The sequence below is a fragment of the Podarcis liolepis genome (assembly GCF_965112155.1).
Source record: "Podarcis liolepis genome assembly, chromosome: 17".
In the NCBI taxonomy this organism is placed as follows: Eukaryota; Metazoa; Chordata; class Lepidosauria; order Squamata; family Lacertidae; genus Podarcis; species Podarcis liolepis.
Window position 1 is genome coordinate 6090508 of NC_139571.1, and position 24712 is coordinate 6115219.

Consider the following 24712-nt stretch of genomic DNA (forward strand, 5'->3'; position numbering starts at 1 on the left):
ACTCATCCAAGTTTGATGCAATATTTTTGGACTGGGTCATTTGGAACGTTTGCTTATATTAGGGCCCAGTGAGAGAATATATGGGGAAGCTGGTCCTCTCCTGAGACAGAGCCATTTTTACTTGTATTTATTTTACAAATTTATAAACTGCTCCGTAGCCTAGGGCCTCCCAAGAGGTATACAATACAATAAAAATAAAATGCATAGATTGCAAATTCTAAAAGAAACCGAAAGCCTTTCTACAATCTCTAAAAGCACTAAAACTGTTCCAACAATTGTACGATTAATATTTAACAAATGACTGGGTGATGCCTCACGGGGAGCCTTATTAAACAAAAATGTCATCAGGAGGCATCATGGCGGTGGGTACCTTCTGATGCTCTATTCCAGAGGGCTGCAGCTGCAACACTAAAAGCCCAGTTTCTGGAGCACAGTATACTCAGCCATGTCCCATTTGAGGAGTACAGTTGCTGGGCAGGGTTGTATGGAGGAGGTGGAGCATAAGCAGGTTCCTAGATAAGATTCCCGTTGTGTTCCATTTATAGGTTTTATTGACTGAGATATGCAAATAATATATATAGGATGCCCCCTCGATCAGCTGTCACTCGGCAACAGCCACCATATCAGGCTCCATCAGAGGAGGAGGGAAGAGAAGGGCAACTTAACAGACGCAACAAGGAGACCAGCAACTTTATCTCCACCCAGCTGGCCAGTAGAACAACACATTACTAAAAGCTTGAATCCGAATTTACTTATTTCCTCCTCCTCGCCAATCCATTTTCCTTTTGGGTAATGTCGTTGTGATCGTAAGTCTGAGGGCACGGTCTGTTTTCTCTCTCTTTACTGATTTGTAAGCTGCTCTGTAGAGAGTTGTTGCTGTTTTCCTGAGGAGCAGGATTGAAAAACCATTTCAATAAATAAAATCAGAAGACACAAATAGTTCAGAAGAACCCACAGTCCGTAGTATAAAAACTTTTCACAAACTGAAGATCACTGTACCGTCCCTTCAGTAACGCACAAAAAACCTCGCTATCTCGAAGAACTTTGTCCGCTGGCATTCACAGCTGTGTGAGAAACTTTCCCACAACAAATACTCCACACAGAAGCCTTACATTTTGGGCTGCTGTTTATAGGAGTCCTTGAATGTTAGATATTGGCTACCTTGAAATGGAAGCTCGATACCATTATCTGCACTGAGAAACGAGGCTTGTTAGCACAATTGTTAATGAATTTGGGCTTTTTAAAAATGTGGAGGTTCACTCATAACTTGGCTGAGATTTTGTGGAAAGCTGCAAATGCGTTCGGTGATGGGCTACCCACCAGCCATCATTCAGCTTCACCGAATTCAGCAGATAAATTCCAGGTCAGTTATTTGGCAGGCATTAAAGTAAGAAGGTTTTTCCGCCATACAGACATCTTGTGACTTTGCGCTACAATAATTTCCTCTATATCTGATGTTCAGGTGGCAAGTGCTGTTGATTATGTAGCCAAAATGCCGCCAGCTATGTGTCAGAAGAATGAACCAGCATCAGGCTGGGGAAAACTCAAGGTTTGCAGAAATTAGTAAAGGTAAAGGGACCCCTGACCATTAGGTCCAGTCGTGACCGACTTTGGGGTTGCAGCGTTCATCTCGCTTTATTGGCCGAGGGAGCTGGCGTACAGCTTCTGGGTCATGTGGCCAGCATGATGAAGCCGCTTCTGGCGAACCAGAGCAGCGCACGGAAACGCCGTTTACCTTCCCGCCGGGGCGGTACCTATTTATCTACTTGCACTTTGACGTGCTTTAGAACTGCTAGGTTGGAGGGACCGAGCAACGGGAGCTCACCCTGTTGCAGGGATTCGAACCACTGACCTTCCGATTGGCAAGTCCTAGGCTCTGTGGTTTAACCTACAGTGCCACCCGTGTCCCTTTGCAGAAATTAAAAGGAGGCAAATGCTGTGAGGTGGGCCCTAACTGGTAGATCTTCGAAACAGCCACATGAACACTGAGCATGCTTAGTGGCCATGGAGTGCTGGCGGAGTGTTGCGCAAGCGGAAAATTAGGAAGAGTGAACAGAATGGAGTGGTTGCGTTGAGGTCTGAACTGCAGCATTTTGTTACAGTTCCCACTTGCTATTCATAACAAGCCTGCGCATTAGGTCCTTGTATACTGTTTTATACATATTTTAGATATTTGTGTATCTTATTTGAATACTTAAATCCCACCAGCACCTTTGTAGGGTTTTTTTTGTCTTCTGTGGTTTCAGTTCTTTGAGCAACAACTTCCTGTTTTGTCTTTTTAATCACTTGTGAACATGCTGTTGTGCGCACACATTATTTGACCATGCCTGCTACTCCATGTGCCTGTGAAACCTTTTGCCAACGACCTCTTTCTAATGCATGTTGCATGTATGCAGCAAATAGAATCATAAAACCACAGAACCGTAGTGCTAGAAGGGCTCTCTGAGGATCAACTAGCCCAACCGTCTGCAATGCAGGAATCTTAACACGTGGACTCCCTTCCATTTGAAACCACACGAGCGCAGCTTTCTCCCATGATCTTCGCACGCGATGAAAGAGAAAACACCACATGCTGGTTCACACGTGCATGCCCACCACCTGTGCAACGTCAGGTGGCGACTTGCCCATCTCAAACTTCGCAGCTAGGTCCTCCACATCACCACCAGCCACGCGCGTCTGAGCCGTTCTCAAGCGCCGTCCTTCTGCTTCCAACCTGGTCCAGCTGCACAGCCCACGTGTGAACGACGCTTTGCAAAAAGAAAACAACGGACTGAACCTGCACACGTGGATTTTCCGAGCTGGCGTTTCTGGGGAGAGAGCAACGCAAAGCCACTGCGGACTAGAAGGAGAAGAAAGGGAAAACCCCCAGCAACCTGGTTCTGGGATCCACCTGCTCCCAGCCCGGTGCGCGCGGGCTTTGGAGGGTTGACCCGTCTTCTTTCCAAAGTTTTGCAAATTTTCCCCCCACCCCGCGAGCCTGAACTTGCGCCGGTGTGATTGGCTGAGCGGGGCGCGCCAGGGTGTGCGTCTATGTGCGAGTGCGCGCGAGTGCGCCTCCCTGGGCGTCCAGCGCGCCGCGAGCAGAGCCCCGCTGCCGAACTGCGCGCTTCTGCTGCCGACGTTGCGCCGCTGGGGCTGCGGATCCCGCGCAACTTGGGCTCGCGCTCGAGATCCACCGGCGGTGAGTGCGGAAACAGCGCCTTGGCGGGGAAGTCTTGGGTCTGGAGAGCGGGAAAGGGCCGCCGGGGAGCCCGGCGCGCGTCTCGCCCTCCTGCAACTCCAGCAGACTGTTGCATCAGACGCGCCGAGCGGGACGCCAGCATGCTGCGAGGAAAGCGGGCCAGGCCGAGACCCTCGCTCCGTTCCCCCCCCCTCCGATCCCCCGATCCCGTGGCGCCTCCTTGGAGAGGCCCCGATGGGCGCAAGAGCCCGAGCCGTCGGGCATTGCCGGAGTTGCGACGGGAGGGAAGGAAATCGTCCTTGGAACAAAACTCCCAAGTTTTGGGTGGGTCGGCGGGCGAGGATCAAGATGTAGCCAGAAGAGGGGTTAGTTGGGAGGAGGCGAATCGTGGTGGGTGGCGCCGCGCATCGTGGGCAGGCCGGGTCCTCGTCGGTGGGCTCGGCTGGCAGCGCAGGGGTTAAACCGAGAGGACCCCCCCCCCTTTTGGAGGCCTCTGCTGGGAAGCGGCGGCTTGCAAGGAGGAGGGGGCAGACCAGCTCGTCAGGCTCTGCTCGCGTGTCGCTCCAGACCCGTGTGAAAGGGGCTTGTGGTGGTGCCCAGAGGCGCTGCCGTTGCCACGTGGGCTCCCAAAGGAGGTGCAGGCGGACGGGGCCCCGGGAGGTGTCTCCGGGCCTGCGATCGGATCACATCAGAGTTAAAAAAGGGGGGGTGTGAATAATAATAATAATCCATGCAGAAACGAGGCGGTGGCAGCAGCAGAAAAAAAGTAACGCAGAGTAGCCATTTGTGTGTGTTAAAATGCCAAGTGTCCTGGATTCAAATCCTGCACAGTTTGAAGAAAGGGGCATGTAGGCGACTAGGAGTAGTGTGGGGGGTCAGCGGGCAAGAACGACTGTTCCTGGGCAGCAGCACATATATCTGTTTATTATTCACTTCTCTTGAGTGTAAAAAACCAAACGTCAATGTGGTTCTAAAACCACAACATCGCACTTACTGTCCTCAATTGCAAACTCCTGGTTGTACATCCTCCTGCAAAATGGATTAGAATTCCTCCTTTACGTATGGATCTGAAAGGCTAAAAAATTGGGGTACAATCAACCAACATTAATAAAGTCCTGTTGCAATGCAAAAGTGGCTAATTTTTTTTGCTGGATCACGCCCCGTAATCATTACTACCGTACAGTGTGGCCCCATCTTTAAAGATCCTAAACTGCAACCCAACACTCTTTTTAGGGAGTTTGAGCTGTTTTTGCTTCTGAGTAGTCCTGCTTTGTTGGGATTTTGCTGTAAGGGTAGCTAGTCCTCATGAAGTGGCCCTGTTTGGGATCTCCCTCACTGGAGGGTGGGATCTTGTTGTGGAAGCTGAGAAGAGCAATTCCAAAGGATCAGGGGAAGCCTTTCACCAGTTCAAGGGGTGTCTGATTTATTTACAGATCGGATTCCTTACCCGCCCTCCACTATGAGGTCTCAGAAATGAGTTGCGACAATGCAGTGGTACCTCAGGTTACATACGCTTCAGGTTATACACTCCGCTAATCCAGAAATAGTGCTTCAGGTTAAGAACTTTGCTTCAGGGTGAGAACAGAAATCGTGCTCTGGCAGCGAGGCAGCAGCAGGAGGCCCCATTAGCTGAAGTGGTGCTTCAGGTTAAGAACAGTTTCAGGTTAAGAACAGACCTCCGGAACGAATTAAATACTTAACCTGAGGTACCACTGTATAATAATACAATATTAAAATCAATTTGCAACAGATTAGTAAACAGTTGAAACAATTTGCAGCTGAAGAATAGGATGGGGCCTAAAAAATAAAACTCATCTGTGAAAGGCCAGGGCAAAGAGATTCATCTTCAATAAATGTCGAATACTATACCACAGGGGTGCCCAAACTTTTTTCAAAGAGGGCCATGTTTGATGAAGTGAACATGCATGTTGAGCTTTCTTTTACAATTTCACCCCAGGACATATACTGCCACAGGGGCTGGATTAAATCGACCAGCGGGCTGGATTAGGTCTCCAAAACAGACTTTGAACATGCCTGCTATACCATGAAGGTGAGAGACGCATCTCTGTGAGAAGTGAATCTCACAGTTTAGGGGGCGCTACTCAGTCCCTGCGGACGGCTCTGGGGTTGCAGCGCTCATCTCGCTTTATTGGCCGAGGGAGCCGGCGTACAGCTTCCGGGTCATGTGGCCAGCATGACTAAGCCGCTTCTGGCGAACCAGAGCAGCGCACGGAAACGCCGTTTACCTTCCCACCACAGCGGGACCTATTTATCTACTTGCACTTTGACGTGCTTTCGAACTGCTAGGTTGGCAGGAGCAGGGACCGAGCAACGGGAGCTCACCCCGTTGCAGGGATTCTAACCGCTGACCTTCCGATTGGCAAGCCCTAGGCTCTGTGGTTTAGACCTGCTATTTCTGGGTGTGTGTGTGCCATTTCCTTAACTCTTGGACACAGGAACTTGCAGCACATGGCCCAAATCCATCTGGTCACCTCCTCCAAGCACTGAACCACTTCCCATTCAGATGGAACAGAGGGATGGAGCTGGGTGCCAACTGCCTACTGATGGCACCTCATCCCAAATCTGATGACAGGTCCCAGTGGCTTTGGGCAGATGTTAAATAGCATGGGGGACGAGATGGAGCCTTTGGGGTGCCATAGGGCGGTTCCCAAGGTGCAGAACACCTTGCCTCCTTTCCGCCCCCATAATTGTTTTCTGAAAAGGGCTTTGAAGGTAGGAGTGGAACCGCAGTGTAGCACCCACAGCACCCACTTTCTAGTAGGATCTCATGGTCACACTTCCCCATCTCTCTCTGCAAATGCCATCAAGCAGAATGAACAAGATATTTTCAGCGAAACTGGTCCGAAATGGGACTGAGCATACCTGAAGCTGGGCTGCAACCACTGCTTTGAATAAGGTAAAGGTAAACAAGAGTATGCCATGTTAGTTCTTGGATTCAGCCTCATTTACTTTTTATGTGGTAAGGTAAAGGTAAAGGGACCCCTGACCATTAGGTCCAGTCATGACCGACTCTGGGGTTGTGGCGCTCATCTTGCTTTATTGGCCAAGGGAGCCGGCGTACAGAGCGGTGGACTCGTAATCTGGTGAACCGGGTTCGCGTCCCCGCTCCTCCACATGCAGCTGCTGGGTGACCTTGGGCTAGTCACACTTCTCTGAAGTCTCTCAGCCCCACTCACCTCACAGAGTGTTTGTTGTGGGGGAGGAAGGGAAAGGAGATTCTTAGCCGCTTTGAGACTCCTTAAGGACCCCTGACCATTAGGTCCAGTCGTGGCCGACTCTGGGATTGCGGCGCTCATCTCGCTTTACTGGCCAAGGGAGCTGGCGTACAGCTTCCGGGTCATGTGGCCAGCATGACTAAGCCGCTTCTGGCGAACCAACCAGAGCAGTGCACGGAAACGCTGTTTACCTTCCCGCCGGAGCGGTACCTATTTATCTACTTGCACTTTGACGTGCTTTCGAACTGCTATGTTGGCAGGAGCAGGGACCGAGCAACAGGAGCTCACCCCATCGCGGGGATTCGAACCGCCGACCTTCTGATAAGCAAGTCCTAGGCTCTGTGGTTTAACCCACAGTGCCACTCACGTCCCTTACTGCTTTGAATACCTTGCCCCAAAAAGAGGATATTTGCCACTGGGTGGCGGCTCCCATTACTCCAGTGAAACATTCCTTGGATCCACCCAGTCCACCCCCCCCCCTTTAAGCTACCAAGTTGAGTGAAGATTGAGAGGGCAGGTGTTCGGCCTCTTAAACGGATTGCTCTACTTGGCATGGATTAATTAACCCTTAATATCCTTCAAGCATTTTGTCATGTGATCAGTAAAAGGGGTTGTTTCTGCCGCTTTTCAGAGCATAATTATGGGTAGAGGGTGACATTTGCCCAGTCTCTTAGGCAGGCTAAAATGGCAGACTTCTGGGTAGGATGAAAAGGCAGCAAAATGTCGGTTTTTTGATTATATTTTGTATTTTCTGCAGCAAGTACCAAATATTTTGGGCTAATGCAGACTTCCTTCTCTTTCTCTCCTGCTCTGCTTCCATCTGATCATCCTGCATCTCTGATTTAGGATGATATTTATTTTTAAACCTGGATGCTTATCAGCCCCTTTCCTCATTCTGAAATGGGAACCGCCGCAGTTCAAGTATTGCCTGGAGGGACTGCTGGTTCACACATGCACCTGTAATATATCTGCACACATCTCCACCCTTGGTGACTGGCTACTGAATGTGTGAACTGACTCCCATCGGAGACATTCTTGTGTCTGAAAAGATGCGAGGGGAAGCTAAGAGTTCTGCCTGTGGCTTCCAGTGTGACGGCTCATGCGCTCGGTGCAAGACAACCCTAGATTGTGCAGCCCTGAGTGCATGTGTGAACCAGCCCTTGGCTGGCACCTGAGTGCTTTGACAGAGCAGACTCCACTGAAAAGTGTTGGGCGTGAGGTGATGTGGGCATTGTAACTCTGGTGTCAGATCTTTGGCAGCCCTTTTTCGCCTACACGGCACTGGTGCTGTCGTCAAACGATGAGCACGTAATGGGTAGAACAGCTGTGACGTGCCTCGGAGTAGCATTCTTTCCCGATTCCTGCAAGTCGCAGCCTGGGCTCAGTGGAAAACAGCCTTGTGGATTAGGACCATTCGCCCCTAGAGGCCATGGATACCGTTCCCTGCCTCCTGAGCCAGCCAGGATCATTTTGGAAGCACCTGGAAAGGGACCAAACTCTGTGTGTCTCAGTCCCATCTCTCCCACCCCTGAATCCTGGCAGGATTGCTCATATATCAGTGCCCACAAGTCCGTGCCCTTTTCCCGTTTGCAATCTTTCCCCAGGCTTGGAGCCCACGCAGATCACCCTGTTTTTATCTCTAGGCACGAAGGTTTTGCGTGTCTTCTCCTGGGACAGAGAACTGGGCCTGCAGTCTCTACTAGGGAGGGTGCCAAGGGAAGGGGAGCTTTTCCGCACAGCTGGTCTTAATGTCTCCTGTTCCCCGCTGCTTCAGAGAAGGAGAGCGCATGTCATCTTCTCCCGGGTTCGGCCCTGAGTGGCGCAAGTCCTTCTGGCCGAGTGCATGTGCCCACAATTGCATGGGGGAAAAGGAAGGAGGAAGGGGGCCGGAGGCAGCTGGAAGCAATTTCGGCATTTCCCAACACCCCCATCCGGATGGTGACCAGAATAGCTGTGGCTTCCTTTGTGAAGGGCTTGGCTGGGAAACAAGGCATGTGGGAACTGGTTCAGGCAGCAGCAGGGCTGGCATAGATGCTGGTATTGGGCCCCAGACAGCTGCCGCCCGTTGTTGAGTGCTCTGTGCATAAGATAGCATATGGATGTGGGAGGGCATGTTTCAGGGCTTGTGCTTGGTTTGGCAGAGGTGCTTTTTAAACATGTCCTCCCCTCTTGAACTTCACTTTGCTGCTGCCACAGACAGCTTTTGGCTTCCTCTTCCTCCTCCATTACCCCTCGCTCCCACCCCATGGTGCTTTGCCATGTGTTGATCTGGGGTGAGGAGGGGGGAGGATGGCTGTATGTGTCATGTGTGTCTCTCTATTAATTGGACTATGCACATTAATACAGTGAACGCTCGGGTTGCGAATATGATCCGTGCGGGATGCACGTTCACAACCCGCAGTGGCGTGTCTGCGCATGTGCGGGTTGTGATTCGGCGCTTTGCGCATGTGCAAGGCGTGATTTAGCGCTTCTGCACATGCGCAACCCCCGAAACCCAGAAGTAACCCATTCCGGTACTTCCGGGTTTTGGCAGGTCTGTAACCCAAAGAAAACGCAACCTGAAGCGTCTGTAACCCAAGGTATGACTGTACACAAAACATGCCTCCTCTACGAGATGTCCGTAGGGTGGCAACACAAGAACGGGCCTTTTCTGTGGTGGCCCCCCACTTGTGGCATGGACTCCCCACGGAGGCTTGCCTGGCACCTTCCTTACATATCTTTATGCCCTGCAAAAAAAGTTCCTCTTCAGCCAGGCCTTTGGCTGATGAAACATTCTATGGCCTTTTAAATGTGTTGGGGTGGTGGTGGTGGTTGTGTGGTTGTTTTTGCTCTTGTTCTTGTTCGTATTACGTACTTTTGTATTTTTATGTTGTGATCTTTGGATTAAGGGCAGTATGCAAGTTTAACCAATAATAATACTAATAACATACCCTAAGTTCCACACCAAGGAAATCATGTTCTGGATGCAGAACTGTGTTGTGCAAATCTGCATATATATATTTTTTAAAAAGTAAAAAAAAAAAGTTGCTTGCCTGTTTGCTCATTATATTCATTAGTTGCCTCTAGGTGTTTTGACCGCACTGCCCATCAGCCCTTCGGGGGCAGCAGGTTGGGGGCAGGCTGGTCTAAGTTAGCGAGGTGACCAGTTTTAAAACAATACAAGACAGTTAAAACAGTTTCAAAACAATACAAGACAATCAGTGCTTTTTTTCCTGGGGGTGCTCAAGGGTTCGCAGTACCGGCACCCCCCAGTGTTAAAAGTGTGGCACTTACTGTATCAACTTCATGGTGAGTACTGGAACATTGTTTTTTAAAAAAAGCACTGAATACAATCAAATAACAGTACGCAAACCCGGTAAAACAACCATATCTGAGGAGAGAACAACTTAATTCCAGTGACAGTCATTGTATCCGCCGGCAGGCAGACTTCAGGTTTCTGGGAATCTGTTTTGTTTTGCTACTCCAGAGGTGAGGAAACCTTTTGGCCCAGGGGCCGGATCGTTATCTGGGCCACCTTTGATAAGGGAGGACATTACGGTAAGTGATGCCATCATGATGTCAGGTGATTGACAGGTGGGTTGTCCCACCCACCTGCCAGAACTTTAATTGAAATAGAGCTTCCTTCCTTCCCTTTTGTTGTTGTTGTTGTTGTTTAGTCATTTAGTCGTGTCCGACTCTTTGTGACCCCCTGGACCAGAGCACACCAGGCACTCCTGTCTTCCACTGCCTCCCGCAATTTGGTCAAACTCATGCTGGTAGCTTCGAGAACACTGTCCAACCATCTCGTCCCCTGTCGTCCCCTTCTCCTTCTGCCCTCCATCTTTCCCAACATCAGGGTCTTTTCCAGGGAGTCTTCTCATGAGGTGGCCAAAGTATTGGAGCTTCAGGATCTGTCCTTCCAGTGAGCACTCAGGGCTGATTTCCATAAGAATGGAGAGGTTTGATCTTCTTGCAGTCCATGGGACTCTCAAGAGTCTCCTCCAGCACCAGAATTCAAATCCACCATAATTCCTTCCTTTTTAGCAGCAATTTAAATGAAAATCACTTCATGCTATTGCAAGGGGGATGGGAGGGCACCTTGCTCCAGCAAAGGAGCAGCTGGTCCCAGTTATTTCTTCGCAGCCACATGGGTCCCTGTCCCAGACTTGATGTCCCCGGTCCACCCACCCACCCCTTAGCATGGGAGGGTCCGTCCAGAGAGGAGTTTGGATGCTAGCAGGCCCCTGGGGTGACTTGGTGTAAATTGGCTCCTGTTCCCTTAAGGCTGATACGCACTTGCCTCTCTGGCCGGGGTTTTTGGTTTGTGTTGTTGATTTCAATATGACACAGTTTTGGAGTTGGGCTGCACACATTCCTGGGTAGATTAACCTACTAAATGAAAGCTTTAAGACTGCAAATCTGTGCACGCTTTTCCTGGAAGTAAGCCCCCTCAAACACAGTGTGGCTTACTTCATAAGATTGCATAACTTAAACTGTGTGTTCCTTTTTCCCCCCCTTTAGCTTCTGGTTGAGCAATACTTTTTTATTTCAAAGGTGGTCCCTCGGTGCCTTCTGACAAAGACTGTCAATAACTTTTCCTCATTAGGCTGCAAGTGATTTTAACGCTTCCCTTAATGTCACCCCAAAAGCACCTATGTAGTTTTTAGCAAAATGCAAATGTTGGTTAGTGACTCCAAATGGAAAGATCTTAGGAAGTAGGAAGTGCTGTTCTGTTTTGAAAGACCTGGACCATTCCTCGTAGTGAAAGGGGGAGTCGGGTTGAGTGGCTTAAATACAGGGCTCACCTTGCTTGTTTTTGTGCATTAGTTTTTGTGCAGCACACGCACAAAATTACCCTATTTTTGGCATTGGAAAAAGTAGGACTTTTCTGGTTTTGTTTCGCCTTAGATAAACCAGGCATCAATTAAGTGTTCTGTAACATGCTTAAAAAATGAAGTGTGTTATTTTTCCATCTATATGCTAAAAGCTTAAGTGCCTTGAAGAATTTCCATTGACTGCATGTTCAACGCAAAGGTTGTCTCACGCTTCAGTCTCTATTCCTGGGAGTCTGGATGCATTTCTGCACAGCTGCTCTGTTTCTCCTCCTGATGCTGCGGGCCTCACATTCAGCACACCTGACAGTTCACCTATACAGCACTATGCCTGGATGCAGAATGTATTTGCAAACAGGAATGCAGCATGTCAGTTAAAATCTGGCTTTTGAAACAGGGAGCTGGTTTTTGACAGTGTTGTCTTCCGCTTTAAAGCAACGCAAGTTTCTAGTTCTCATGTTTGCTTTTTGGTGGGGAAGGGGACAATTCAAAACATGTAGGAGATAGTTTATAGGGTGCAGTGGTGTCTTGCAATGCTATCAGCAACAACAAACTACATCTTGTCTCGAGGTGGCTAACCCCACAGTTGGCAGGCTTTTTCTCACTCCCCACGTCACTGCCAATTTTGGCAGTGGTGACAAAAACCATTTCTTTAAAAGTAGATACATGATGGGATGGGGTGAAACCTAGTGTCTTGAAGGGGGTGGAGATCCCCTCTATTCCAGTTATCAAATTGATCATTTATTGAGTTGGGGGGGGGAATAACCTCCCCTCCTGAGCTGAACTGCATAGGTTAGCTGAGGTGTAGGATTGTGTATGTGTGTGCAAAACTCGGTGTGTGGAGACTATATGTACTCTGGGAGCATGGATTGCACACTGCCTCCACAGCCCCACCCAGGCAAGCTTGTCTCAGCAAACAGCCCCACACTGGATTTGACCAGGACCCTCATGTAAAAGTCCAATCTTGGTATGCCTGAATATCCTGGTTGTGTTCAAGATTTTTCTTTTAATTTTTAGGTAGGTTTTTTAAAAATCACGATTCGAGACCTGCCCCTTTTCCCTAATTCAAAATCTGGGACAGGCATACTGGAGAGAGGCTTTTTTATTTTGCTATTACAGTGGTACCTCGGGTTACATATGCTTCAGGTTACAGACTCCGCTAACCCAGAAATAGTACCTCAGGTTAAGAACTATGCTTCAGGATGAGAACAGAAATCGTGCGGCGGCAGCAGGAGGCCCCATTAGCTAAAGTGGTACCTCAGGTTAAGAACAGTTTCAGGTTAAGAACGGACCTCTGGAATGAATTAAGTACCACTGTATTTTTTCAGGATGATGCTTCCACCCATGCCATTTTGCCTCCAAGGAACTGGAGGCGGCATTCATGATTCCGTAGGTTGAGGGATAGTAACAGGCCCACAGTCAGGCGGTGAGCTTCATGGCTGAGTGGTGATTTTAACCCTGGTCTCCTAGGCCCTAGTCTACTTTATATTTCTTCATTTTATTCCATTCTGTGATGTGAAGCCACGCTAGAAATGGTGACAGCAGAGACCCCCTACTGAACTAAGACAAGACACTTAAGTGCTGAGTACCGTATTAATAAAGTTGCAGGGTTTTGGTATCCACTGTTTCTTTGCAAAGGAAAGAGGATAGGGAGAGAATCGGGAGAGGTAGAGAAGCAGTTGTGACAGCAAGACCCCAGGTGAGCAAAGGTGAGGCACTTTTGAGTTTAGTGAGGTGCTAAGCCTTTGTAGGGACGCAGGTGGCGCTGTGGTCTAAACCATTGAGCCTAGGGCTTGCCGATCGGAAGGGCGGTGGTTCGAATCCCCACAACGGGTTGAGCTCCCGTTGCTCGGTCCCTGCTCCTGCCAACCTAGAAGTTCGAAAGCACACCAAAAAGTGCAAGTAGATAAATAGGTACCGCTCCAGCGGGAAGGTAAACGGGGTTTCCGTGTGCTGCTCTGGTTTCGCCAGAAGCGGCTTAGTCATGCTGGCAACATGACCCAGTAAAAACTGCGGACAAACGTCTGCTCCCTTGGCCTATAGAGCAAGATGAGTGCCGCAACCCCAGAGTCGTTCGCGACTGGACTTAACTGTCGGGGTTCCTTTACCTTTTTTTTTTTTTTAAGCCTTTGTAAAACTGCAGTGTCCACAGCATCATTGCAAGGGAGGAGGAGGTGGAGAAAACCAAGACAACTTGGCCACATCACTGCGAGCCTGTTGGCCGTGCCCTTGTGACTTCTGGTTCCGGGGGACACTGGTGGTGCCTGGCTAAGGGCCTCAAACACAGGAATTGTTCCTTTCCCACCCCTTCCTGGCTTTGATCGCCATCTCCAGTGCAGGTTGCTTGGACTGGAGAGGCGTGAAGTTAGTAGACCTGCCCGGCAAGGTTGTGCAAACACGCAAAGCAAATATTCAGGCACGGCAGTGTGACGTGGCCGTGCGTTCCAGCACAGACCTTCAGGACTTTGCATGGGGATCCCATGCCGTGGGGTTATGGCATCGGGAATGTGACAACTGCAGAAGTTCCCAGGCCTGTGTGATCCTGCGACAGCCTCTCCTTGTGGAAAGGAGGCGCTATTGCAGGGCCAGGGCTGCATAACTGCTGGGGAAGTGAGGGCAGCCAGCAGTTCAAGCTTCTTCCCAGCCATTGTACTTGAGGAGTGCCCTGGGAACAGGCTTCTTGTGGGCTGGGTGCTGCTTCCCAGGCCAGCCACAGCAGCAGGCCAGCTCACCTTTCCCCCAGACTGCGGCTTCTGGTTACACACCCTGGGGAGGAGAACGCCCATCCAGGTGTGTTTCTGGAAGAGCAGCCAAAATGGAAGAGCATGCTAATGGTAATAATAATAATAATAATAATAATAATAATAATAATAATAATACATTGGTATCTCGGGTTACAGGCACTTCAGGTTATAGACGCTTCAGGTTACAGACTCCGCTAACCCAGAAATAGTACCTCGGGTTAAGAACTTTGCTTCAGGATGAGAACAGAAATTGTGCTCTGGCGGCGCAGCAGCAGCAGGAGGCCCCATTAGCTTAAAGTGGTGCTTCAGGTTAAGAACAGTTTCAGGTTAAGAACGGACCTCCGGAACGAATTAAGTACTTAACCCGAGGTACCGCTGTATTTTGCCCGACCAAAGGTGGCAACCCTACTTGCATCAGATTTCTGGACAGGTTTTTTAGCCTACTGAGAGGCTTCAAATGTCGAATGGAAATGCGGGCTTATGTGGAGGTGTACAGTGGTACCTCGGGTTACATACGCTTCAGGTTACAGACTCCGCTAACCCAGAAATATTACCTCGGGTTAAGAACTTTGCTTCAGGATGAGAACAGAAATCATGCAGCGTTGGCAGCGGGAGGCCCCATTAGCTAAAGTGGTGCTTCAGGTTAAGAACAGTTTCAGGTTAAGAACGGACCTCCGGAACGAATTAAGTTCTTAACCCGAGGTACCACTGTAGTAGTAGTAGTAGTAATAATAATAATAATAATAATAATAATAATAATAATAATAATAACAACAACAACAACAACAACAACAACAACAACAACAACAACAACAATAATAATAATAATAATATGACATGCCAGGAAAAAGGGGCAGCAGCAGCCCTTTGTTTTGGAGGGAAAATAACCCAGGACGGGGGATGAAAGGATCTGTGCCTCAGGGTTCTCCCAGTTTCTCATACACTATTTACAGTCATAAATCCAGTTTTCCACATTTCTAAATCCTTCAGTATTTGAGTGCAGATTTTCCCTACTAAACATGTTTGTGCGCAGCACATTTTTGCAAGCGATTTCTCCTAATGCAATGCCTTTTGTGTGTTATTTCCACTAATACATTTATTTTTATTAGCTCTTTTAAACCAATATATTTCTGTGCGCATTACTTGGCCAAAGAGCTGCATTGCAAAATTCAGGTTGTTTCTGTGGGTAGCTAGCTGCGTTCCAGTCCTCGGATGGTTTCAAAAAGTGCAGATTTGATAAGATTCACCTTCAAATGTGGACTGAATCAGTTTTCTCCCCCAGGACTCTAGAAGTTATGGCTTTCTAATTTCCCTGCATTTAAAGACCTGTGGGTACTCAGCACCCAACTTGGCTCCCGGCCACCTTCCCCATGCCTATTGGGCCTCATTCCCTTACCTGAGCCAGGGTAAAAATCCAGGTGTTCTGCATCTTTCTGTGGGAACATAGCGTTGAGCTAAGGATGCGGTTGGAGATCAAGGCAGCAGCCAGACATCTCCATTGCCGCTTCTGCCCCACCCAGCCTCCAGAGCACTTTCCCAGGTGCAGACAACAGCGTTAACCCTTCCCTTTCTTGGTTCCGGAGACTCCGGCTGTGCAGAAAGGTGATTGTATTTTCTCGCAGGGGCAAGGAGCTTTTTCCAGCCTGGGGTGCCACATTCCCACCAGGGCAATATTCCCACCAGCGGGCCAACCCAAATTCCCTTCCACGAATTCCCCACTTTTCCTACTGATAACAAAACAGAATAAAAAAGAAAAAGACAAGTTATAATTTTCTCGCAGGGGCAAGGAGCTTTTTCCAGCCTGGGGTGCCACATTCCCACCAGGGCAACATTCCCACCAGCGGGGCGGGGGCGGCCTCAAGGTGAATTTGCGAAGGTGGGAGGTGGCGCCAAGGCCCTAACGGCTTCGCTTTGGGATGACACTGCCTTTGATCCCCATCTGTTCTGCCAAAACATGCATCCATCTTGTGTCTCGCCCCCGTACCACCAGCATCGGGGAACTGGTGCCAATATGAGGGAGTGGTGTGACTTGTCAGCATTAATGCAATATTCTGTAGGGTGTGGTTGGTTTGGGGGAAATGGGGGGAAGCCTAAGAGCAGGAAGCATGCCTGGCTTCGCCTGCCCTTTTGCGCTGCCTGAGACAGTGGCCTCAGTTACAGAGGGCCTCAGATACGGTTTTGCCAGCTGACCGGGGTAAAGACCAACCCTACCACCTGCTTTGGTGCCTTTCATAGCAGCTTGATCTACAGCAGCCTTTCTCAACCTGTGGGTCCCCAGATGTTGTTGGACTACAACTCCTATCACCCCTAGCTAGCAAGGCCAGAGCTCCGGGATGATGGGAGCTGTAGTCCAACAACATCTGGGGACCCGCAGGTTGAGAACCACTAAAAGGAATTAACGAATGGAAAACATTTTCCACTGTGTCTACTCAAAAGCAAGTCCTGCCAAGTCCAGTGGGCCTTACTCCCAGGTGCAGTGGTTAGGATGGCAGCCGTTACTGTGTGGCGGTGATGGTTATTTCCTGGGAAAGAAACAGCTTCAGTAGCCAACTGAAAGGCCGGCAGCTAGGGATGGATGAACCTGTCCTTTTCTACTTCCCTCAGTTTCACATTTTTCTAATCTTAAATTTAGTTTGGCCCTGTTTCCGCAGTAAGTTGGTGATTATTATTTTTTTGGAAGGCTTGACATCAATTCATGTTTTCCTTAATAGGTTTTGTCTGCAGTCTTGCCCACCATGCGTTTGCTCATTTGAAAGCTGTATCCCCTAATATAACACATTTTTGTATGTTATTTCCACTACCATATGCATTTTTGCATGCACTTTTCCCTAATACATTTATTCTTGTGTGCAGTTTTTGTTTGTTTGTTTGTTAGGGCCTGCTTCCATTAAAATGTGAATGGAACTGATTTATCTCCCATCCCTGTTGGCAGCCTCAGGTGCCTTCCAGATGCCCTGTTGTATTGTGCATTCACGATGACCTGCGCTTACGATGGTGTATATACATGATCCCTCTTTCAATACTGTTCCTGCCTTCTGAGGTGTCAAGATCAGACATACAGCTTCATTCCCAATCTCTGCATGTCCCATAGCTTCCTGCTGAAATCTTGTAACATTTCACACCACAAATGTTTTGGATTGTGCGTGTGCATGCGTGCGATCTCACTTTTGTTGTGCTATAGAGCAAAAATGCCCCTCCAGGTAACGATGAATGTGGTGACGTAGAGAAAGCTTTCTTCTTCTTCTTCTTCTTCTTCTTCTTCTTCTTCTTCTTCTTCTTCTTCTTTTTTGGCGATCACTCGTAGCCGAGTAAGATTGTCTTCCATAAACACGGTTTTAACAATGAGTCCGTAGGTGACTGTGGAGGCCAATTCTGGATCCACACATCCTTCCACAGTGGGGACATTGGTTTCCGGGTGGGAGTTGATCACGGTGTGGTTTGCCAAGCCTGCCTTCCTCTTAGCACGTTTCTCCCTTGCGTCCTGGGTTCAAGTGTCTTCAAAGCCCATGACACCTTTGGTAAAGGCTGTTCTCCAACTGGAGCGCTTGCAGGCCAGTGTTTCCCAGTTGTCAGTGTTTATACTACATTTTTTTTTAGATTTGCCTTGAGACAGTCTTTAAAGCTCTTTTGTTGACCACCAGCACAACGCTTTCCATTTTTAAGTTCGGAATAGAGGAGTTGCTTTGGAAGACGATAATCAGGTATCCGAACAACATGACCAGTCCAACGAAGTTGATGTTGAAGAATCATTGCTTTGAGCATCACAGAACTGCTAGGCTGCTTTGGGGATGAAGGTTGGGAAATAAATAAGCAGAATGGCTGTGTGGACAGCCCAGGATAAATTCACCATTTATGCACTATTGCTGCATCAATGCCTCAAAACAAACAGACAGACAGACAGACAAAAACCCTAGGCTGGCAGGGCCCTTTAGCAAAGTCTGATGTACATACGCAGCCTGTCCTCTCTTACCCCATGTCAGTTCACAATCCCCACCACCAGAGTTAAATGTTTTGAGCTCCCCAGGAATGAGGTCATTCCGAGTCTAGAAAGTCTGCTAGCCTGGACAGGGCCTGCAGATCTCATTCCAGGAGTTAAACAGAATGCCACTCCTTGCCGCTGACGCTGCCAAGTCCAGGCCTTTTTTGCACTTCGGTCATCCGAAGCGTATCAGAGAAGCAAGCAACGCCATAAATCAGAAGAGGCCAAGGAGATCCAGTCTTAAAGAGATCCAGGCAGCTCCCTTCTCCCAGCTAACTAATACTGCCATCCCTGGACAGGATTCCTAGTTCCCTTTTCCTCTTTTTTTGCCCTAACAGACTGTGGCTGCAGTCCTGACCACACCAAATTCAGTAAGATTTCTGAGTAGACATGACGGGCCACGTTGTGCTGTGGGTTAACTTTCCCCCCAAAGCTGGACATGAGACTCAGTGGTGCAGTATTGTAACTTTTAGAGTCTGGACGTAATGGGTGGGGGCTCCTTAAATGGGAAAGTGTATTACTTCACTGAAACTAAATGGGTCTTACAGGGGTCGGGGGGGGGTGTCTTTGTTTTGTTTCCTGCATTACTCCTGACTGAGGGCACTTCCAAATGACCTGTTAATATTCAGCGTTCATCCTGATTGTTGTTATTAACTAAATTTGTTTGCCACCCTTCATGAAAGAAGATTAAAGGGCATTAGCTATTTAATGAGCACACTGTGTTTCCCCCTGACTTTCCTTATCTCTTTTTTTGTGGGGCGTGTGGGTTTGTTGCACAAGACCTCCCAATAAATTTTAACCATGGCGTCTGAATTTGCCAATATGGAACCGAATCCCACCCCAAAATAGCAGCACTCAGGATGGAAGCGCCTGCAGGATGGCGGCAGCTCCCGCAAATCCAAGGACTCAGCACTTTCTGTGCCATAAAAAAGGCCACTTGCTTTTCCCAGGCATGACATCTGGCTTGTTCACGACACAGGCACACGTCTGGCGTTGCACTATTAGGGAAATCTCTGCCCTTCTTTTCCATCCCATCCCTTTTTGCCCCTTGTGTCATCCGGGTCCTTGCACAAAGCAGCAGCTACAAAACCTATCCTCTTAAAGCCAGTGAAATACAGATTTATTGTATGTATTTCACAGGCAGCTAGAATGTTGTTACACATTTAATATCTGATGCATTGAAATAATAAGAGTAAATGAGAACAATAATTTTTGTGACAGCCCGTGCTGTTTTTCTAGAAAAAGAGGTGATGGAACTCACCCTGAAGGCCTTCCTTGTCCTCTTATAATAGCAAAGGCGCCCACCTGAGAGGTGCTGGAACAGAGTCCCTGTGAGTTCCGGCTGAAAAAAAGCCATAGCTTTTTGGAAGCAGAATGGGGTATGAAAAGCGAGCGTGATTTATTTTTGCACAGTGTCTTCTGAGTGCAGTATTTGCCTCTCCTCAGTGTGATATTAGGAGAGGGGAGCTTCTGTGGGGTTTATGCCTGGGGAATGCTGTCCTTCCCAGGGTGGCAAGAGGATGTGTGGAAATGCCAGACAGGGCAGCCTGCCAGCTTGCGCCTGAAGGGGAGGGAGGAAGGGAGGGAGGGAGGGGAACTGGGTAACATCCTTCCTCCTCACCCACCTCCTGTCGGGACAGACTCCCCTCTAGGCAAGGGGTTGGAATCACTGCCTGTTCTTTGGCATTCAGTAAACCCCATGAAAAGGCAGGGGCAATGCCTCTCCTGGCAACGCCTCACAACTCTTCCCTCCACACCTACTTTGCAGCTGGGAAGAAGAGAATTTAGGTATCTTGATTCCAGGAGCCACCCTCTTCCAACCCCTGCGGCCCTTCGTAAACCTTACAGTGCATTGCTTGATGAATTCTTTACTTCTCCATGTCCCCAGGTGTGCTGCTGATCAAGGTGTGCTCTGCTGCTGCTGCCCCTGCTGCTGCCCTACTTGGCGATTTACCCCAGATAGTTTCACACACACATAGACACACACACCTGACATAGGATCACCACGATGGAGCTACAGAATATGGGAGAGGATGCAAGCACTGAAAAGCTCAATGGGACCTTGCCTGATAGTGACAAGGCTGCTGTCCTGGAAGATGGGTGAGTCTTGAGGGGGGTGTTATGCGCTTCCCCTCCTCAAATTGGCTCCAGAGGGTCCTCCAACTGTTTGGAGAACAGATTTGGGGGGGGGTGCTTGTGGAGGGGCTGCAGGCAGTGTTAGAAACTCAGATATATAAGCTAGGAGCCAAACGCCTCCTTAAACCAGGGTTACAGTTGCCAAAACAGAATGTCTGTTTGCCATTTTGGGGCCAGGCAGCTGGAAAGTCACATTTTTCAATACAACTTTTGGTTCCTGAAGTTCGTTCCGATTGTGCAGATAAAATAGAACGGATGAAATTCTACGGGGTGGGGTATTGTGCGTGAAAACAGTCCCGACCCAGGGATGCCCAGGCATGCACCTCCAGATGGTGGAGATGTCCGGGGCAAATTTTGAACTCTGGCTGCAGCGCCAAGGAGTGGAGGGGGAAAACCTGTTGCACAAGAAGAAATGTGTTGGGTGAGCAGGACAGCAGTGCTGGGTGCAGCCCTGTGTACTATAATACATCAGAGTAAATAAGAGGAGGGATTGGGGTGGATAGGGAGAGCTGCTGCATTGAGAGGTTTATGCGTCTCAAGACAAGATGTTGGGGATGAATGATAAGGGAGGGCAGTTGCTTTCTTGTCCTGTTTAAGCTTTCCAAAAGCATCTGGCTGGTTGGAGAAAGAGCACCACAGCCTTCCCTAATATGGTGCCCTCTAGTTGTTTTGGACTACAAGTCCCAGCAGCCCCACCCAATTATGTCCAAAATACCTGGAGATCACTGGTAGGGGACTGGATTGTCCATACCTTTCATGTGATTGCTGTTCTTACACTCTTGGGTTGGATAGTGGGAAGCAGATGGTTTAGGCTTCAAGTCCCATCGATGCACTGGGATCATATCCTGATTTTGTGTGGATTGTGGCAGTTTCCAAGACTTGGCTCTTGGCTTCCCTCTGTGGATGGAACAGTGTTGCACAGAATGGGGCTTTTGTTCCTCCTGCTTCCTGAAAAAAGTGGTTCTGGGGGTTGGAGTTCCCTTTGTGTGGGTGATGGGGCAGGGGGCAAGGCCAGCCCTACCACTAGACCGAGTGAAGGGGTCTGCCTCAGACGGCAGATTCTGGAGAGTCCCTTAAGGCCTGCCCTGTGTCTCCTGAGCTCAATTAGCCCTCTGGTGTGGTGGAAAATGTTGTCCCATCACCACCTCTGAAGTAAGATATAACTCCTGGACTTCTGTGCATGGAATGAGGGGGGAAACACATCTTATCCTTTAATTTAAGCAACAAGACACCAAGAGGGGGGCACTGCAGATTGGGAAGTGACAGATTTTCCCCTCTTTCATGAGCAGCTTCAGATCCCAGCTATTATTTGCCCTTCATGTAAACTTGGGCTGTGCAAATAATGCATTAGTCACTAATGCGTTCTTTCAGAGCCTCCATACTGATGTGTCAAAATTCTGCAGGTGTGTCAAGGCTGTCAAATGGTGGTCACACATTTTTAAAGCCTTCACTGCTGGAGCAACAATAACAAGCAAGATAGCCTAATCATTAACAGGTTTGATAATTAGGCTGATGACAGCAATAAATTAAGCTGCCATCCTTTGCTTAACCTGAGAGTAAGCCCCACTGAAATGGTTGGTTCTTGCTTCTGAGTTGACACTGTGCAGTTAATTAACTGTTGTTGTGAAAGAATGAAAATAGCTTTTGTAGTAATTAATCACATTAAAGAAAAACGGACACATTTTAATTACGCCAGGTGAGGTTTGTGTGAACGTGGATGATTCACTCAACAATTTTTCTCTTCAGCTTTTATCCTGGAGCACCAGGGCTGGTCTGCAGTTATACAATTAAAGAAAAGAAACAAAACGAAGCAAAGAAACTGAGACTATTAAGAAACAAAGGCCAGTTTTTAAAGGCAAGGTGTGCTCCGTAGGCAGCAGATTGGTTCTTCAAGCAGAATAGGAACACAGGAAACAGCCTTACTCTGAGCCAGACCATTGCCTCATATCTTCTTCTTTGGTGATCGCTCGTAGCTGAGTAAGATTGTCTTCCATAAAATGGGTTTTTGGAAGACGCCTGTGCGTGAATTTGTTTTATGTGTGTAGATCAGTGCATGCTGACCAACACAAAGTCTTTGCAGTAAGGCTCTATTCCAGGGGTCAGCAAACTTTTTCAGCAGGAGGCCGGTCCACTGTCCCTCAGATGTTGTTGGGGGGAGACTATATTTTTTTTGGGGGGATGAACGAATTCCTATGCCCCACAAATAACCCAGAGATGCATTTTAAATGAAAGCACACATTCTACTCATGTAAAAACACGCTGATTCCCGGACCATCCGTGGGCCGGATTGAGAAGGAGATTGGGCTGGATCCAGCCCCCGGGCCTTAGTTTGCCTATCCATTCTCTATTCCAATGGCATGAGTATCACAATGACCGGTAGATTCTTATCTGCTGCAGCCTTCATCCGCCTTCACAGCCGTTGTAACATACCGCTTGTTATCACCCGCCTGTTCTGAGGTTGAGGACTTCTTGGATCATTCTTTGTCTAGCTCATTCCCTTTGACCTTACCGCCTTGGGTGACCCTGCTGGGAGTACGTGACTCCCGATGGCTTCGCTCACAAGGGTCTTAGGAACATGCAAGCCCACTTAGCACGACAAGGTGATGATCCAGCCAGTGAGATTGCCTCATATAGCCCAGTATGGTCTACACTGACTGGCAGAGGTTGAGGAAGGGGTCTCTTTCTCAGCCCTACCTGGCGGTGCCTGGGATTGAACCCGGACCCTTCTGCCTGTGGAGCAGCTGCTCTACTGCTGAACTACGACCGCTCCTCGCTGGGATGTTAGATTCTCCTTCACTGCAGCCAAATATCAGGAAATCAACTAGCGACAATATTTGATGGGGGGAATTGACTGGCTTGCTGAGCTGTCAGAACAGAGCACCCGGTGCGGGGGACGGATACAAAATGTGCATGCATTTGTTTCAGACAGAGCCATTTTGCAGGCTTGGAGCCTGGGGTTCTTGCTGATGCCGAACTCTGGGGCTGCGTCCATTTCCCTGATTCTGTGTTTCTTTCCCTTCCAGCTATGAGGAAGAAGAGCGTGCTTTGACTGAGGAAGAGGAGTTCCTGCCCCACATTGCTAGCAAGAAACTCAACCAGTTCACTGACGTAGGTGGCCGTAGAGCCCAGATATTCTCATCTCACCCTGGGTAGAAACTGAGACTCTTGACATCCATTCTTAAGAGGTCCCAATGTACAGGATATCTGCTTTCTTTGAACTCCAGTTAACAGTCCACATGCCCTCTCCCTAACCATATATAGGACGATCCTCCGTACTCAGAATTTATGGGGTTGGCAAGGGGCTCTGTGCATGGCCAACGGATGTTGCAACCTTTGCTTTCCTCATCTTTCCTCCTGCCCTCATTTCTGCCGGATGCACCTTTTGGCCACTTCAGAGCTGAAGCCACCAGGAGAATCGCATGCCATCGCTTTTCCTGGATGGTGCTATTCCGTTCAGATGGCAGGTGGGGAGGCTGCATTGAAGGATCTCCCATTTAAACCAGTTCATGCCAACAGAAAACCAGCATGGCATAGAGGAGGCTAGCCACAAGAGCTGTTCTCCCCAACATGCTACTGTTATATGTGGAAGGATTTTATTATATTAGGGAAGCATTCAAGCATTGTGATTGCACCCCTCCAGTCAATCTCCAGTGGCACAGCCAAGTAGCAAGAGCTGCACCCAAACAAGGCAACCAGTTCCTTTTTTGAGATTTCGTCTTTATCATTGTCCACAGTTTCTTTTTTTTTTAAAAAATATATTTATTAAATTTTCAAAAATTATACAACAAAGACAAAAACAAAAAATACAAAAAAAATTAACAACACGTATAATTTCATTCACTTATTTTCTTTTAACTTATTTCTCGGACCTCCTCATACCTCCCCTTTTTGTATTCCAATTCAAATTATTCAGTCAGCAAATCCTCACCCTTAATTTTTACTTAATTTTATACCTTTCTTTATTCCCCCCCCAATTATCTTAATCATTACAGCTGATAAGCACTTAAATTCTATCCAACATCAATTTAACATTCGCTAATTTTGTAGTATTTCCCGAGATAGTCCTTAAATTTCTTCCAATCTTCTTCCGCCGTCTCTCTTCCCTGGTTTCGGATTCTGCCGCATTGTCCACAGTTTCTCCCTTCATTCACTTGCTTGCCCCTTTTCTTTTTAATTTCTGCTGATTCTGTGTGGCCCATTTCCTATTAATGATGCTTACTGTGGGCACATAAGCATATTTATATCCATTGCATTGGATTCCAGGCTCACAACCAACAGGAACCTCTTCAAAAATAATTTATTTTTTTTTTAATAACAATTTATTGGTTTTTCAAAAGTAACAAAACAAAACAAAAACAGAGAAGAAAAAAATACATAACCAAATTAAACCATAAATTTTTAGTCGACTTCCCTCCACTCCCCCTCTTGGTTCCATTATAATGTACCATATTTTTCGCTCTACAAGACACACCAGACCACAAGACGCACCTAGTTTTTGGAGGAGGAAAACTAGAAAAAAAATATTCTGAATCTCAGAAGCCAGAACAGCAAGAGGGGTCGCTGCGCAGTGAAAGCAGCAATCCCTCTTGCTGTTCTGGCTTCTGGGATAGCTGCGCAGCCTGCAT

General features: G+C 48.2%; 1 protein-coding gene across 4 annotated transcripts in view; it reads left to right on the forward strand.

The window, feature by feature from the left end:
* The window catches only part of SLC38A5 (solute carrier family 38 member 5), a 77737-nt gene that overhangs the window by 20829 nt on the left and 32196 nt on the right, over nucleotides 1-24712 (forward strand). For 2 of the 4 annotated variants that reach the window (XR_014520785.1, XM_083483098.1), the window contains exons 1-3: nucleotides 3048-3181; nucleotides 19840-20051; nucleotides 23111-23195. Coding sequence is in view for 3 of the 4 variants with exons in the window: in XM_083483098.1 (XP_083339224.1) it covers nucleotides 19960-20051; nucleotides 23111-23195 (177 nt within the window). In the remaining variant the exon portion in view is untranslated. Of the gene's footprint in view, nucleotides 1-3047; nucleotides 3182-19591; nucleotides 19740-19839; nucleotides 20052-23110; nucleotides 23196-24712 lie in introns of those variants that run through there. The other 2 variants (XM_083483099.1, XM_083483100.1) reach the window with 2 other exon arrangements.